This window comes from Aotus nancymaae, unplaced genomic scaffold (genome assembly GCF_030222135.1).
Source record: "Aotus nancymaae isolate 86718 unplaced genomic scaffold, 86718_ANA_hifiasm-v0.15.2.pri h1tg000036l, whole genome shotgun sequence".
In the NCBI taxonomy this organism is placed as follows: Eukaryota; Metazoa; Chordata; class Mammalia; order Primates; family Aotidae; genus Aotus; species Aotus nancymaae.
In genome coordinates, this window is record NW_026988450.1 from 89,534,832 (window position 1) to 89,549,484 (window position 14,653).

The window sequence follows — 14,653 nt, forward strand, 5'->3', positions numbered from 1 at the left end:
CTGTCAGCCCCAGCCACTGTGGCACTCCCAGCTGGAGACAAACTGAATACTGAGTGGACACCCTGGGCGGAGGCTGCCCTCAAGCACCCACCCAGCCCTCAGGACCCGGGACCCTGGACTCTGGCAGGCTGTGGCCTGGGCTGAGGTCCCAATCAAGGTGACCCTGTCTCCAGGAGTGGACAGGCGTCCACTTGCAGGGTGCTCCACAGACTTCACAGTTTGGCCCCTGGCCTGACCCTGAGCTTGTCCCCAAGTCCCGCCAGTGTCTGCTGGGGCCTGTGTCTCCTGGTACTCTGTCTCCTGGGGCGAGTGGGCAGGGAGCTGACACGCGTAATGCTTCTTTGTTGAATCTAGATCTTTCTTTCGAGTGGAAAATCGTTATGCAATCAAGCTCTGGGTAGGGGGCAGATGGGGAAGGGCTGGCCAGGTGGGCACAGGGGAGGGGAAGGCAATGGGGAAGACAGCTGGAGGTCACTGCTTGGGTCTGGCTGACACCTCCTGGAGGAAGGAGAGCCGCCTGGTGGCGAATTCCCGGATGCTCGGCTCTGGGTCACCTTTGAGATCTTCAAAGGCTCCAGGAGAGGAGCAGGTCAGAGGTGACCCCAGCCCAGGAGCAGCCCCTTCGCTCCAGCCTGGGTGGGGTGGGTGGTGGGTGGGTGGTGGGCGAGGCCGGCTCAGAGCCCACCTCCTGTGATTCCAGGCCTGGGACTTCCGTCCACACTCACCTGCCACCGCCATTCCCTGGTCCCTTGTTTTACTGGTGCCATGAGGCAGCTGTGGAGCTGGTGTGAACCCAGGCCCCAGGTGTCCTGATGGGGGCCCGGGGGGGATCTTGGCCTCCAGACACGAAGGTGGGGTGGGGGCTGGGCATTGCTCAGGAGGCCTGGGTCTTTGTCCTGATGCTGGGCTGGGGGAGGGTCCCCTCTGGGGCCTTAGTCTTGCTGTCTGCAGTGGGTCTTAGTGTGCTTGGGTGGGGCTGGGGGGTGTGGGCTGCGGGAGCTCTGGAGGGAGGGTCACTTACTGTGGAACAACAGGTTGGGTCCACTGCATTCAGCATCTGGGACACGGCCTTGGGGTGGTAGCAGAGGGTGTAGCCTGCGCAACAGCCGGGCAGCTGGTGGCTCGGGGCTCCCTGTCCCCTGGGGGGCTCCAGCCCACCCCGGCCCCCTCTTCAGCCCAAAGCCCCTCCTCATCCACCCCTTTCCTCTCTTGTGGGCAGGTGGGCCAGGGCAGGCCTGGGGTCTCCAAGCCCGGCTCTGCGCCCTCCCACCTGTGAAGAGCGCTACCCAGGTCTTGATGTAGCAGGAGTGGCTGCGCAGGTAGCGGAGGGCCTGTGACAAGTGGATGCTGAATTCCTCCTGGCTTCGGGTCATCTGGCAGGAGAGCACGCCTGGGTGGGATGGGTTGGGGGGCCGTGGGGGGACCATGGACCTCCAGCCCCAGCCTGCCTTGCCCAGCCCCTGGGGCTGCCACAGCAGCTGTGTGTGAGGCACGAGAGAACAGGGAGCCGCAAGCCTGGCCCTCCCACTCCCTGGCCCTGTTCCTCCCCACCGATCCCAGGCCCCTCACCAGGCAGGTCCAGAGGAAGTGGCGGGCGCTGAGGCCCCTCTCCCAGGCCAGCGTGCAGAAGAGGGCGTGCCGTGGCCGCCAGCGGAGCAGTACAGCGCAGTGGTAGAAGGTGAACTTGGCTTGCTGTGGGGATAGGCACGGAGGACTCGCCCCCCGCCCGTGTCTGAGCCCCTTGCCCTGGAGACCGCAGGCGTCGGTGGGCACTGGAGGGAGCCTGCTGTGCAGGTGTCTTGGCTCTGTCCTGCTTGTGCCCCTCGGCAAGCCTCCCGCACCTGGGCAGTGGCACCTGGTGCCCCTCACCCTGAGAGCCCAGGCTGGCCTGCCCCTGCCCCTGGCTCTGGCTCTTCATTCCATGGCTGCTGCGTATCCTTTTCCCCATGGCAGGGAGACCCACGAGGCCAAGCTGTGACTTTGTGGGCTGTGCACAGGGCATGTGCTGGCACCCCAGGCAGGGTGCAGTCCATATTCCAAAAAGCTCCTCGAGCTGCTAGACCCCCCACGCCGTTCCAGGCCCTGGGGACACAGCAGTGGTCAGGAAAGGCCGGGTCCTCCCCATTGACAGCAAGCCTCGCCTGCATGCGTGTGCACAGCGGGGGAGTGGGCAGGCTGACTGTGGTCAGAGGAACCAGTCAGGCGGCCAGACCCTCCGCCTGCCACTTGCTGCCCCGTGGGACCACTCCCCACTCTCAGGCAGCCCGGTGCCATCTGCCCCGTGCTCTGGCCTTCTGTGGACCCCAGCCCTGGCCAAGACAAAGGCCTACCACCTGCTTTGCCTGGGGTGGGCACTGACCATGGCGACATCTGGGCATCGATCCTTCAGGTGCAGGAGCAGGGGTACCATGCTCTGGTGCACCTGGGTCCGCAGACCACTCAGCTCCCTGTCTGCCGTCGCCGCCACTAGGTTCCCGAACAGTGCTGCCGCCCGAATCCCGTCCTGCTCCTGCAAGGCAGAGGCTCAGAGGCACGGCCAGGCCTGTCTAGGGGCCCCGGCTTTGGTGTCGTTGTAGGGGTGAAACTCAGTTTCTTCCGCAGGATTCCTTCACCCAGGCTCTTGGCTCCTGGGGCAGGGCCGGGCCTCCCCCTCACACAGGGCTCTGTCTCCGAGGACATAAAAATCACATCTCCCTTCTACCCAAAAGTGCATCCTGGCAGCCAGCATCACGAATGCATTTGAGGGGTGCCTATCCCCCAATTTTCCAGTGAAGGAAAAACAGCCACTCGAACCATGCTGGTGTGTCCGAGTTACATCTGGGCAGCCTGCTGTGGGGCTGGAGTCCAGTGGAGTTGGGCGCTGGACGTGAGAGCTAGTTCAGCCCGTGGAGAAGGGGTACGCGCCAGGGGCCCACCTCCACCAAGGGCCACTAGTGGGCAGCTCCCCTGGTCCCGGGCCTCCCTGCTGCGGCTTGGGGTCCCCCTTTGGCAAAGAAAGGGAGCTGGGTTGGGAGGAGGGTCCTGGAGGGAGTGAGAGGAGGTAGCCCTGCTCTGCTCCAGTGCGTGCGTTGATGGCGACACCGAGGCTCTGGAACCCCACGCCCTACGTGCCCAGGCGGCGCAGCATGTCTGACATGGTGTCCATGATGCACACGACCACCTGCTCGCTGCTCTGGAAGAAGCCGTTGAGGAAGGGCCGCAGCTGTCCCCGAAGCAGGCTTCCCTGGGGGCGGTGGGGGCTGGTGGGCGGAGGGCACCAGGACCTGCTGGCCCTGCACCTCGCCTCGCCTTCCCACTTGTCCCCCTCACCCCATCCGCACCGGAGGGTGAATCAGAGCTGTGGATCCTGGCCTGGCCTGCCCACCATGGAGAGCTGTGCTCCCACCCGGGCTTTGCCCACTAGGAGCTGCATGGCCTGGAAAGGGTGGCCTCTTTCCTTTTTTGAGACAGGGTCTCACTCTGTCGCCCAGGCTTGAGTACAGTGGTGTGATCATAGCTCTCTGCAGCCTTGATCTCCCAGGCTCTAGCAATCCTCCCACCATAGCCTCCTGAGTAGCTGGGATTAAAGGTGTGTGCCACCACGCCTGGCTAATTTTGTTTTTGGTAGAGGTGGGGTCTCACTGTGTGGCCCTGGCTGGTCTCAGACTCCTGGGCTTGAGCAATCCACCTGCCTTGGCCTCCCAAAGTGCTGGGATTATAGCCGTAAGCCAACACATTCGCCATTTTTTTTTTTTTGGCGTGTTTGCAGTGAGTTCCTGAGTTATTGGGATGAATGGTCAGCAGTGTGTCCACCAATGGATGTTTCTTGCCATTGGGACCCTCATCAATGCCTTGTGTAAAACCAGGGTGATTGGTACAACCTTTAAACAAGTTTAAAGCAACGTTGTTAGCTCTCTAAGCTGTTTGCTTTGAAAATATTTATGCTCAGCAAGTGAGTCATTCAACAGACAGTTTCTGAGCATCTATGTTTGCAGCCAGTGTTTGAAGACCAGGGTTCTGGCTGGGTCAGCACAGGACAAAAGAACGGAATTTTAATGGAAATGGCTAGAAAAGAAAATGGAAATGCATAGCATGGCTTATTTCTGCTCAGTTAGAGCGGAGTGGGGTGGCCAGCACCAGCCACACCTGGTCCCGCCTGCCCATCCCCACGCTGGCAGGCCTCCCTGGCTGGCAGTGCTCTCGGGGCCTGTCTCTCTTGGCCTTCTGTGGCTGCTTGCCCATACCCCACTTGATGCCAGGCAGGGAACCATCCCTCCTCTCTGGACCTGGTCCTCCTGATCTAGCAGGACCCTTCTCTGCCTTTCTCTCTTCCCTCAGGAGGGCAGGCAGGTCACTCTTTTGTGAGGTGCCTGCATCAGTGCATGGTTCAGAGGAGGTACATGGAAACTTCCTACTGATCATCTCCCTGTCTGGGAGAACATATGGGACAGAGACAACCAAACACGAATGAATGAATGAATGAATGAATGGGGGAGCAAACATGAATAACTGATTGAATGAATAGATACCTAAAGAATGAGCAAAATAAATAATTCAAGAATGAGTCATAGATGAAGGACCCAAGGACCAAGTGGGTGGGTGGAGGGATGGATATGTGGGTGGATGGGGGGGATCAATGGGCAGATGAATGGAGGAATGAATGAATGAATGGGTAGATGGATGGAGGCATGCCTGGAGAGACGAATGGGTGGGTGGATGGTTGGATGGATGGAGGGATGAATGGGTGAGTGGATGGATAGGTAGGTGAATAGTTGGATGGGTGGCTGGATGGGTGGAGACATGGATGGAGAGATGAATGGATGGGTAGGTGAATAGCTGGATGAATGGGTGAGTGGATGGTCGGATGGATGGATGGGTGGGTGGGTGGAGGGATGGATGGGTGGATGTATGGAATCAATGGATAGATGGAAGGATGAATGGGTGGGTGGGTGGATGGAGGCATATAAGGAGAGATGAATGGGTGAGTGAGTGGACAGGTAGGTGAATAGTTGGAAGAATGGATGAAGAGATGAGTGGACTGGATGAATGGGTGGGTGGATGGATGGATGGATGGATGCATGGATGGAGAGATGAGTGGACTGAATGAATGGGTGGGTGGATGGATGGATGCATGAATGGAGAGATCAATGGACTGGATGAATGGGTGGATGCATGGGTGGATGGATGGATGCATGGATGGAGAGATGAGTGGACTGGATGGATGGGTGGGTGGATGGATGCATGGATGGAGAGATGAGTGGACTGGATGAATGGGTGGGTGGGTGGATGGATGGATGGATGGATGCATGGATGGAGAGATGAGTGGACTGGATGAATGGGTGGATGGATGGATGGATGGATGGAGAGATGAGTGGACTGGATGAATGGGTGGGTGAATGGATGCATGGATGGAGAGATGAGTGGACTGGATGAATGGGTGGGTGGATGGATGGAGAGATGAGTGGACTGGATGAATGGGTGGATGGATGGATGGAGAGATTAGTGGACTGGATGAATGGGTGGATGGATGGATGGAGAGATGAGTGGACTGGATGAATGGGTGGATGGATGGATGGATGGAGAGATTAGTGGACTGGATGAATGGGTGGGTGGATGGATGGATGGAGAGATGAGTGGACTGGATGAATGGATGGATGGATGCATGGATGGAGAGATGAGTGGACTGGATGAATGGGTGGGTGGATGGATGGATGGATGGAGCAATGAGTGGACTGGATGAATGGGTAGATGGATGGATGGATGGAGAGATGAGTGGACTGGATGAATGGGTGGATGGATGGATGGATGGAGAGATGAGTGGACTGGATGAATGGGTGGGTGGATGGATGCATGGATGGAGAGATGAGTGGACTGGATGAATGGGTGGGTGGATGGATGCATGGATGGAGAGATGAGTGGACTGGATGAATGAGTGGGTGGGTGGATGGATGGATGGATGGATGCATGGATGGAGAGATGAGTGGACTGGATGAATGGGTGGATGGATGGATGGAGAGATGAGTGGACTGGATGAATGGGTGGATGGATGGATGGATGGAGAGATGAGTGGACTGGATGAATGGGTGGGTGGATGGATGGATGGATGGAGAGATGAGTGGACTGGATGAATGGGTGGATGGATGGATGGATGGAGAGATGAGTGGACTGGATGAATGGGTGGGTGGATGGATGGATGGAGAGATGAGTGGACTGGATGAATGGGTGGGTGGATGGATGGATGGAGAGATGAGTGGACTGGATGAATGGGTGGGTGGATGGATGGATGGAGAGATGAGTGGACTGGATGAATGGGTGGGTGGATGGATGGATGGAGAGATGAGTGGACTGGATGAATGGGTGGATGGATGGATGGATGGAGAGATGAGTGGACTGGATGAATGGGTGGGTGGATGGATGGGTGGAGAGATGAGTGGACTGGATGAATGGGTGGGTGGATGGATGGATGGAGAGATGAGTGGACTGGATGAATGGGTGGGTGGATGGATGGATGGAGAGATGAGTGGACTGGATGAATGGGTGGGTGGATGGATGCATGGATGGAGAGATGAGTGGACTGGATGAATGGGTGGGTGGATGGATGGATGGAGAGATGAGTGGACTGGATGAATGGGTGGGTGGATGGATGGATGGAGAGATGAGTGAACTGGATGAATGGGTGGGTAGATGGATGGATGGAGAGATGAGTGGACTGGATGAATGGGTGGATGGATGGATGGATGGAGAGATGAGTGGACTGGATGAATGGGTGGGTGGACGGATGGATGGAGAGATGAGTGGACTGGATGAATGGGTGGGTGGATGGATGGATGGAGAGATGAGTGGACTGGATGAATGGGTGGGTGGATGGATGGAGAGATGAGTGGACTGGATGAATGGGTGGGTGGATGGATGGATGGATGGAGAGATGAGTGTACTGGATGAATGGGTGGGTGGATGGATGAATGGATGGAGAGATGAGTGGACTGGATGAATGGGTGGGTGGATGGATGGATGGAGAGATGAGTGGACTGGATGAATGGGTGGGTGGATGGATGGATGGAGAGATGAATGGACTGGATGAATGGGTGGATGGATGGATGGATGGAGAGATGAGTGGACTGGATGAATGGGTGGATGGATGGATGGATGGAGAGATGAGTGGACTGGATGAATGGGTGGGTGGATGGATGGATGGAGAGATGAGTGGACTGGATGAATGGGTGGGTGGATGGATGGATGGAGAGATGAGTGGACTGGGTGAATGGGTGGGTGGATGGATGGATGGAGAGATGAGTGGACTGGATGAATGGGTGGGTGGATGGATGCATGGATGGAGAGATGAGTGGACTGGATGAATGGGTGGGTGGATGGATGGATGGAGAGATGAGTGGACTGGATGAATGGGTGGGTGGATCATGGATGGATGAAGGATGGAGGGATGGACAGATTAATGAGGAAGTGCTAGCTAGTCTCCATCTTCCATTAAGCACCTACTATGCATCATGCACAATGCAACAGGCTTTGCCAGCTGTGACCCTAATGGAGGTCTCTTCTGAACCATGTGGAGACCTGTGAGTGGAACAGAATTAGCATGAACTAGTGTGCTGGGCAAATGACTTCGGGATCTGTTTGGAAACTGCCCCTTCTGCTGCCTTTCCATGATCATCCTTTCTCCCACAAGCCCTGAAAATGTTTATGTTCACAACCACCTCCTCCAACAACAACAGAAGTGGGGGCTGGGCATGTCCCTCCCCTCTGGGGTCTTAACACAGCCCCTGGGGTGGATGAGGGGAGGCTAAGGCTCCACACTTCCTGATCAGATGAGAAAATCTCTGCCTCTAACTTGGCGTTTTCATTGTGCAGTCAGTCAGGCAGGAAGGTTGCTGCTGCTGCCGCCAGTGCCTCTAGGGCTGACCTGCCTACCATAGGAGGCAGGCACTATTACTGCTCCCATTTAACAGATGTGGTCGCTGAGGCCCGGAGAACTGACAAAGCCTGCAAGCTAGAAGGTGCTGGGGCGGGGATAGGTCCAGGGCCTGGACCCTTCACCACTGCATGGTGCCCTGGGCCCCCACAGCAAGGGCAATGTCAGTAAGTTGGGGGCTGTAGCTGGGTAAGACCAGATCTCCCGAAGGTGGCATCACAGGCCTTCCCTCCCACAGCTGTTCATGATAATGGTGGTGAGGTAGACCCAGTTGGGACTGGAGACGTCAGCAGGGGGTCGCGAGGACCCATTCATAAGGTTCTCAGAGGGCGTTCTCCTCTCTGGCTGAGCCTTGGGATGCTACCTGGCCGGCTTCGCAGTGGCCACCTGGAGGTGTGCAACAAGGTCCCCCTCTCTGTGGGTGTAAGGAGACTCAGTCCCCGGGGAATAGACACTTCACCCTTCCCACAGCCTGCCCCGTTCTACAGATGAGGAAACAGGCCTAGAGAGGTGGAGTCAGGTGTCGCAAGCCACACCACCTGAAGTGACAGAGCTGGGATTCCAACCCGGTGGCCCTTGCCTACACACGGTGCACCGGCTGTTCTGTGGGGTCAGGGGTGTGCCAGCCACGGTGCCCGACTGCCCTTACCTTATCTGAGTGGAAGAGGATGTTCTCCAGGCCCTGCAGACTCAACACGCGGACCTTGGGGCTGGGGTCCTGGAGGCCGCGTGCCAGCACAGTCAAGGCAGCCTGTTTGGGAAGCACCTCCGGCAGGGCAGGGCTGTAGAGGAACTGGGGTGGACCCCAGGAGGGCAGGCAGGTCACTCTTTTGTGAGATGCCTGCATCTGTGTTGAGGGGTGGGGCTCTAGGTCCAGGGTCCGCTTGGGAGTTTCAGGGAGGGAAGCTGACCAGTACCCTTTGGGTATCTTAGTTAACAAGTATTTGAAACCTACCTGGTTCAACCCCTTCATGTATAGCTGGGGAAACTGAGCCCTGGAAAGGGAAAGGGCCTTGCCTGAAATCACACAGCCAGGCGAGGCCTCACTTGTATCATGGGCCAGGCTTGTGGGGTACCTGGGGATAGAGCTCCCATGGAGGGCGGCCCAGGCGGCTGGTGGGAACTGGCATGAGGCTTTCACTTGGGTTCCCCTACTGGTGTTATTTATGGAAACAGCACGCTCCTCGCCCCAGCCCCCCACCTCTGCCTGAGCTTGCAGCTGCAAAGCATGCCACCCCCAGTGTCATCTGCTTCTACCCATCCATTCCCCTTTGGCTTCACCGTGAGTCGCACAGGCAGGACAGGGCTGGTTGGAGCCTGCGTCTGCACCCAGTGCCCCTTCAACTCTGCAGTGATTGTGCCGGGGAGGGCTGAGTGGGAAGACAGGTCCCCAAAGGCTGCGGCCCCCTCCAGGGGCTGGGAGTGGGAAGGCAGGGGTGCAAGGGGGTCTGTCTGGGCAGCCGCCCTGGTCAGGGCGAGCTTTGGTGTGTGTTCTGCTGGAGTGTCGAGAAGGCTGGAGGAATTAGAGTGAACTAGGCTCAGGCATCTGAGGTGCTCCCTGCCCGCATGCACCCTACCTCGGTGAGGATGAGGATGGCCGCCTTCCTCTCCCGCTCCTCTGGGCTCTGCAGCCTGGGCAGGAGCTGGCGCAGCACAGCCTTGAGCTGCCTGCAGTGGTTCTGTACCATGGCCCTGCGGGGGAGGGCCTGGGCTGGGGGTCACTGCCTGGAGCCCACCCTCCTGCTCCCACCCATCCCATTGGGCCCAGCGTCTAGAAAAGTCCCGACGTGGTGGGCATGTTCCCACTCCCTTTGCACCTACTGGCTGCCCACTGCATGCCAGGCCTGGGCTGGACATGGGGGAGAAGGAGATGCAGGCACAACCCTTGTCCCCTAGATGGCCTCGGGCCAGGGTGAGGGCTGGGGGAACCAACAGGCTCTGGGTGTGTGCGTGTGACGGGGGGCAGGGGGCTGTGTCCCGTGTCCCTTCACTGCAGTCCAGATACCCAGCCCCCCGGATGGGCGTGGCCTGAAGCAGGCTGCCTCCACCTGCCCCGGCCCCACCGTACCTGGCGAGAAGGCCGATGCCCTTCGGGTAGGTGTGGATGGTGGTGAAGAGCTCCCAGGAACCTTGCAGCTCCAGGTGGGCAAAGTCATGCCAGTGCCCCGTGGTGGACAGCAGGCTCTTCAGCGCCTCCAGGGATATGCTGCAACTGAGCAGAGGGGGTTCAGGGCCTTGGCCACAAGTGGCCACCTGGGCCACCCCCTGCCCTGGGAAGGGTGCCCAGCTGACCCAGATAGAAAGCCACATTCTTGTTCCTGTGCCTGACGTCACTGAGGGCCCCAGGGCTGCCCTCTCCTGCCCTGCTTTGCACAGAAATGCTGGGGCCTAGGATTGGCAGGGCTGGGACAGGCACGGGGAGGCAGCATGTGCCCACTCAGACCTGGGCCTTGCTTGAGCAGGAGACTGGGGGTGCCCTTCTAGGGAGGGGCAGGGTTCAGCTCAAGGATGGCAGCATTTACATTTGGGGGAAGAGTACGGAGGGTGGCAGCAGGTGAGGGCATGGGAGAGCTAGGAAGTGTGGCATAGCGGAGCCCAGGGAAGTGTCCATCCTCCCCTCCAGAGACTCTGCTGCCCTCAATGGACACAGAGAAGCCGGCGGCACGGCCCTTGCTTGTGTGTGATGGAGAAAGATGCCGTGTGTGGCTTGTGGTGTTGCCATGTGCTTGGTGGCTGCCACCTGCCCAGCCTGAGGGGGGGGCTCTACTGTCATCCTCCTTCAGCAGAGGAGGGAGCGGTCCAGAGAGGTGACATCCTGTCACACAGCCTGGCCAAGGGCACAGAGGTGGGGTCAAGTTGGGCCCTGGCTCCAAACCTACCAGTGATGTGACTGTCACAGGATGTCACTGTCACTGAATGCAGTCCCTGGGGCACAGATAGGAAGCCCCAGCATGCAGGCCCGTGACACATGAGATGGCCCTGGCTTGCTGGCCTGTCTGTCTGTTCCAGCCACTCCCCCAACCCAGCTCGGTCAGTGTGAGGGCATCACCCTGGATGTGTGAGCACGCCTGGGTGGACGAGGCCGTCAGCTTGAACCAGGCACATTTCTGAGCAGATTTGCCAAGTGTCAAATGATGAAATGCCATCCGTGAAAGTTCTGATGGTGCCAATCCAAATGCCAGCTGGCTTGTCCTCTTGCCCCGAGCTGGGTCATAAAAAGAGGCAGCATTTTCCAGGTCACTGGTCCCAGCCACAAAGTGACAATTGTTTTCAGAAGAAGGGGACTTGGTGGGGGGAGTAGCATTTTGTTTGTTCCGGGAGGATTCCAGAAGCTTCTGGTCCTGTGACTTCTTGGGCATTGGATGGCTTGTTCTTCGAGATTGCCTTGTCCCTGCAGCCACAGGAGGGCTTCTGGAAAGATGGGCTGATTTCAGCATTCTTGGGAATCCATGTCCAACTCCCCTGCAGGTCCGTAAAACCGCAAACCACCTCCAGCCCAGGACTGCTGGCCATGCTCAGGGACAGGTGTCTCCTGAAAGCCATGTGTAGCACCAAGGCCAGTGAAGCCGGAGCCCCTTGAATCTATGCCTGGCTACAGACTCAAGGAAACATCTCCGTTCCTCTGGTCCCAGCATCGTTGCCTGCCTTCAGCCTCTTTGGACACTTGGCATCCCAGTGATGCCTGCCCCATACCCGACCAACCGCCTTTTCCCACTCTGCTCCCAGAGGGCAAAGGCGCCTGAGAAAGAGGAGGCAAAGCCCCTCTGCTTTCCACACTCCTCCCCAGCCTTGGGGGTCCATGAGACCCCCTTCCCTCTCCCACTCTTTCCTCTTCTGGTTTTATTTTTAATTGTGGTAAAATATACATCTCATAAAAGTTACCATTTTAAGTGTACAGGTCAGGGCATTGAGCACATTCAAATATTGGGCAACCATCGCCCCCATCCATCCCCAGAATGTTCTCATCTGCTCACACCGAAAGCTTGTCCCCATTAAACTCCTCACTGTCCCTGTGCCCCGTCCCTGGCACCCAGCATTCTACTTTCTGTCTCTATAGATCTGGCAGTGGACCTCCAGTAAGTGGACTCATACAGTATTTGACGGGCTTATTTCACTCAGCAGAATGTGCTCAAGGTTCATCCATGCTGTAGCGTCAGAATTTCCTTCCTTTTCAAGGCTGAATAGTATTCCATTGTTTGGGTGGACCACCCTGCTTAACTGTTCACCCACTGATGAACACTTGGTTGCTTCTATCTTTGGGTTATTGTGAATAGCACTGCTGTGCGCAGGGTGTGCAAATATCTGTCCCAGGTGCCTGCTTTCCTTTCTTTTGGGTGTAAACTCATTAGTGAAATTCCTGGGCCATATGGTAATTCCACATGTAAGTTTTTGAGGAACTTCCGTGCTCTATTCCAAAGGAGCCGCACCGTTTTACATTCCCCCCAGCAGTGCACCAGGCTTCCAGTGTCTCCACATCCTCGCCAACATTCATTTTCTGATTTTTTTTTTTTGGATGGTAGTCAACCTAATAATGAGTGTGAAGTTCCTCTTCTTTTGATCACAAGCTTTTGCCCCCAAATCCCCGGGGGACAGATGGAAAGATGAAGATGAGATGAGGGTGAGGATGATGACTGTCTTCCAAATAAAGAGAAATGGTGTAGCCCATTAGAATTAACTAGAGTTGGCCCACATGGATGACATGTGAGAGCAATGAGAATTCCTTTGTGGGGCAGGGCGGAGACTGTCTGGAGGTGGACCCAGCTGAGAACTGACCGACTTAGGAAACGTCTCTAAGGAAAAGGCTTTGTGAGTGGAGGGGCAGGGGAGAGGAAGGCCCGTCTGGCCAGCTTGGCAGCCCCTGTTGAAGCCCTGCCTGGGGAAGGGTGACCTGCCCGACCCCACCTGCCGCTCACTGGTCCCAGAGGCCCGTCCATCTCAGCAGGACATGAGACCTTCAGAGTCCCAGGACTAGCCCCGCCAGGCCTCAAGACTCGCTTCCTGCCCCACAGTGTCCTGTGCTGGGCATGCAGAGACTGGCTACTCAGCACTGCACATCCAGATGCCCTTCTGGGCCCCTGTCCCCACCTTGACTGTGCCACAGCAGCCTGGCAGGGGCCTCAGACCCCTGGCCACCGGGATACACCAGGGTGATACTGCGCTCTCAGGCCTCCCAGTCTCCATGGTGGCGGCAGCTGATCCGGCAACCGGAGCCTGGGCTCCTGCGTGGGCTGGGGCTCCCCAGGCAGGTTCTGCTCCCTGGGCCAGTCGGAGGCCGTGGGAGCCGGGCCTGGCCAATCAGAGCCGCACAGGCCCCTGTGGCCAGAGTGATTGGCTCAGAGGTGGGCATGTGGCCCAAGCTAGGCCAATCAGAGCCAAGGACTGTGCCCGTGGTGAGAGTTTCTCCTCTTGGGGCTGCGGGGGCCACCTCCAGGGTTCCAGGAGAGCCTGCCCAGAGAGTGGCCAGGCGGTAGGGCGGAGTGGCCTGAGCAGAAACCACCCGTGGCTCCGCGTGAGGCACATATCCCTGCTGTATGGGGAGCCCCCAGTGAGACAGACAGACAGACAGACATCCCTGCTGTTTGCCTCAGCCAGTGAGTCGGACAGACGTCCAGCTGTTTGGGGGCCCCCAGTGAGACAGACAGACAGACAGACAGACAGACAGACAGACATCCCTGCTGTATGCCTCAGCCAGTGAGTCGGACAGACGTCCAGCTGTTTGGGGACCCCCAGTGAGACAGAGAGACAGACAGACAGACAGACAGACATCCCTGCTGTATGCCTCAGCCAGTGAGTCGGACAGACGTCTAGCTATTTGGGGGCCCCCAGTGAGACAGACAGACAGACAGACAGACATCCCTGCTGTTTGCCTCAGCCAGTGAGTCGGACAGACGTCCAGCCATTTGGCGGCCCCCAGTGAGACAGACAGACAGACAGACATCCCTGCTGTATGCCTCAGCCAGTGAGTCGGACAGACGTCCAGCTGTTTGGGGACCCCCAGTGAGACAGAGAGACAGACAGACAGACAGACAGACATCCCTGCTGTTTGCCTCAGCCAGTGAGTCGGACAGACGTCCAGTTATTTGGGGGCCCCCAGTGAGACAGACAGACAGACAGACAGACAGACAGACAGACAGACAGACATCCCTGCTGTATGCCTCAGCTAGTCAGTCGGACAGACGTCCAGCTGTGTGGGGTGTCCCCAGTGAGACAGACATCCCTGCTGTGTGAGGGAACCCTCGAGAGACAGATGTCCCTGGCTCTTCAGGATCTTCCAGTCTATGGGTGCGGGCAGTAAAGCAGGTAACAGGCACAGAGCACAGATGGTAGCTGATGGCGGGGCTTCGGGGAGAATAAAGCAGCAGGGGGTGGGAGGCGCCACCGGGCTGCTATTTTAGAGGGTGGTGGAGGAGGCCTCAGCGGGGTGCGGGTGAGCAGAGCCTGCAGGGTGGCTGGGGGAAGAACATTCCAGCAGGGGGAGGAGCAGACGGGTGAGGCTTTCTCCCAATCCCGTCACGTTCTGGGAGGAGAACGTTTTATTAGCTTATTAGGGGAGATTCATGCATTTTGCATGGTTGAACTGAATAAAAAGGAACTTCACGCACATTCGAATTCAGAGGCAAGATGAGAAGAAGTAGCATTTTAAAAAAGTGACTTGCCTCGGGGACAGCCGTTAAAACGGACAAACTGCGAGAGGCACATCACAATACAAACAAATGAAGAGTCGGCCCCAGCAGTTTTTAAAGACTTGCT

General features: G+C 57.6%; 1 protein-coding gene across 1 annotated transcript in view; it reads right to left on the reverse strand.

The window, feature by feature from the left end:
• Positions 1-471: 471 nt before the first annotated feature.
• Positions 472-14,653, reverse strand: part of LOC105706910 (maestro heat-like repeat family member 5) — a 71,023-nt gene continuing 56,841 nt past the window's right edge. Inside the window, 10 exon segments of the mRNA XM_064384102.1 lie at positions 472-572; positions 1,022-1,039; positions 1,042-1,095; positions 1,271-1,373; positions 1,570-1,692; positions 2,360-2,509; positions 3,056-3,223; positions 8,553-8,696; positions 9,481-9,595; positions 9,972-10,115. Coding sequence (XP_064240172.1) covers positions 472-572; positions 1,022-1,039; positions 1,042-1,095; positions 1,271-1,373; positions 1,570-1,692; positions 2,360-2,509; positions 3,056-3,223; positions 8,553-8,696; positions 9,481-9,595; positions 9,972-10,115 — 1,120 coding nt within the window.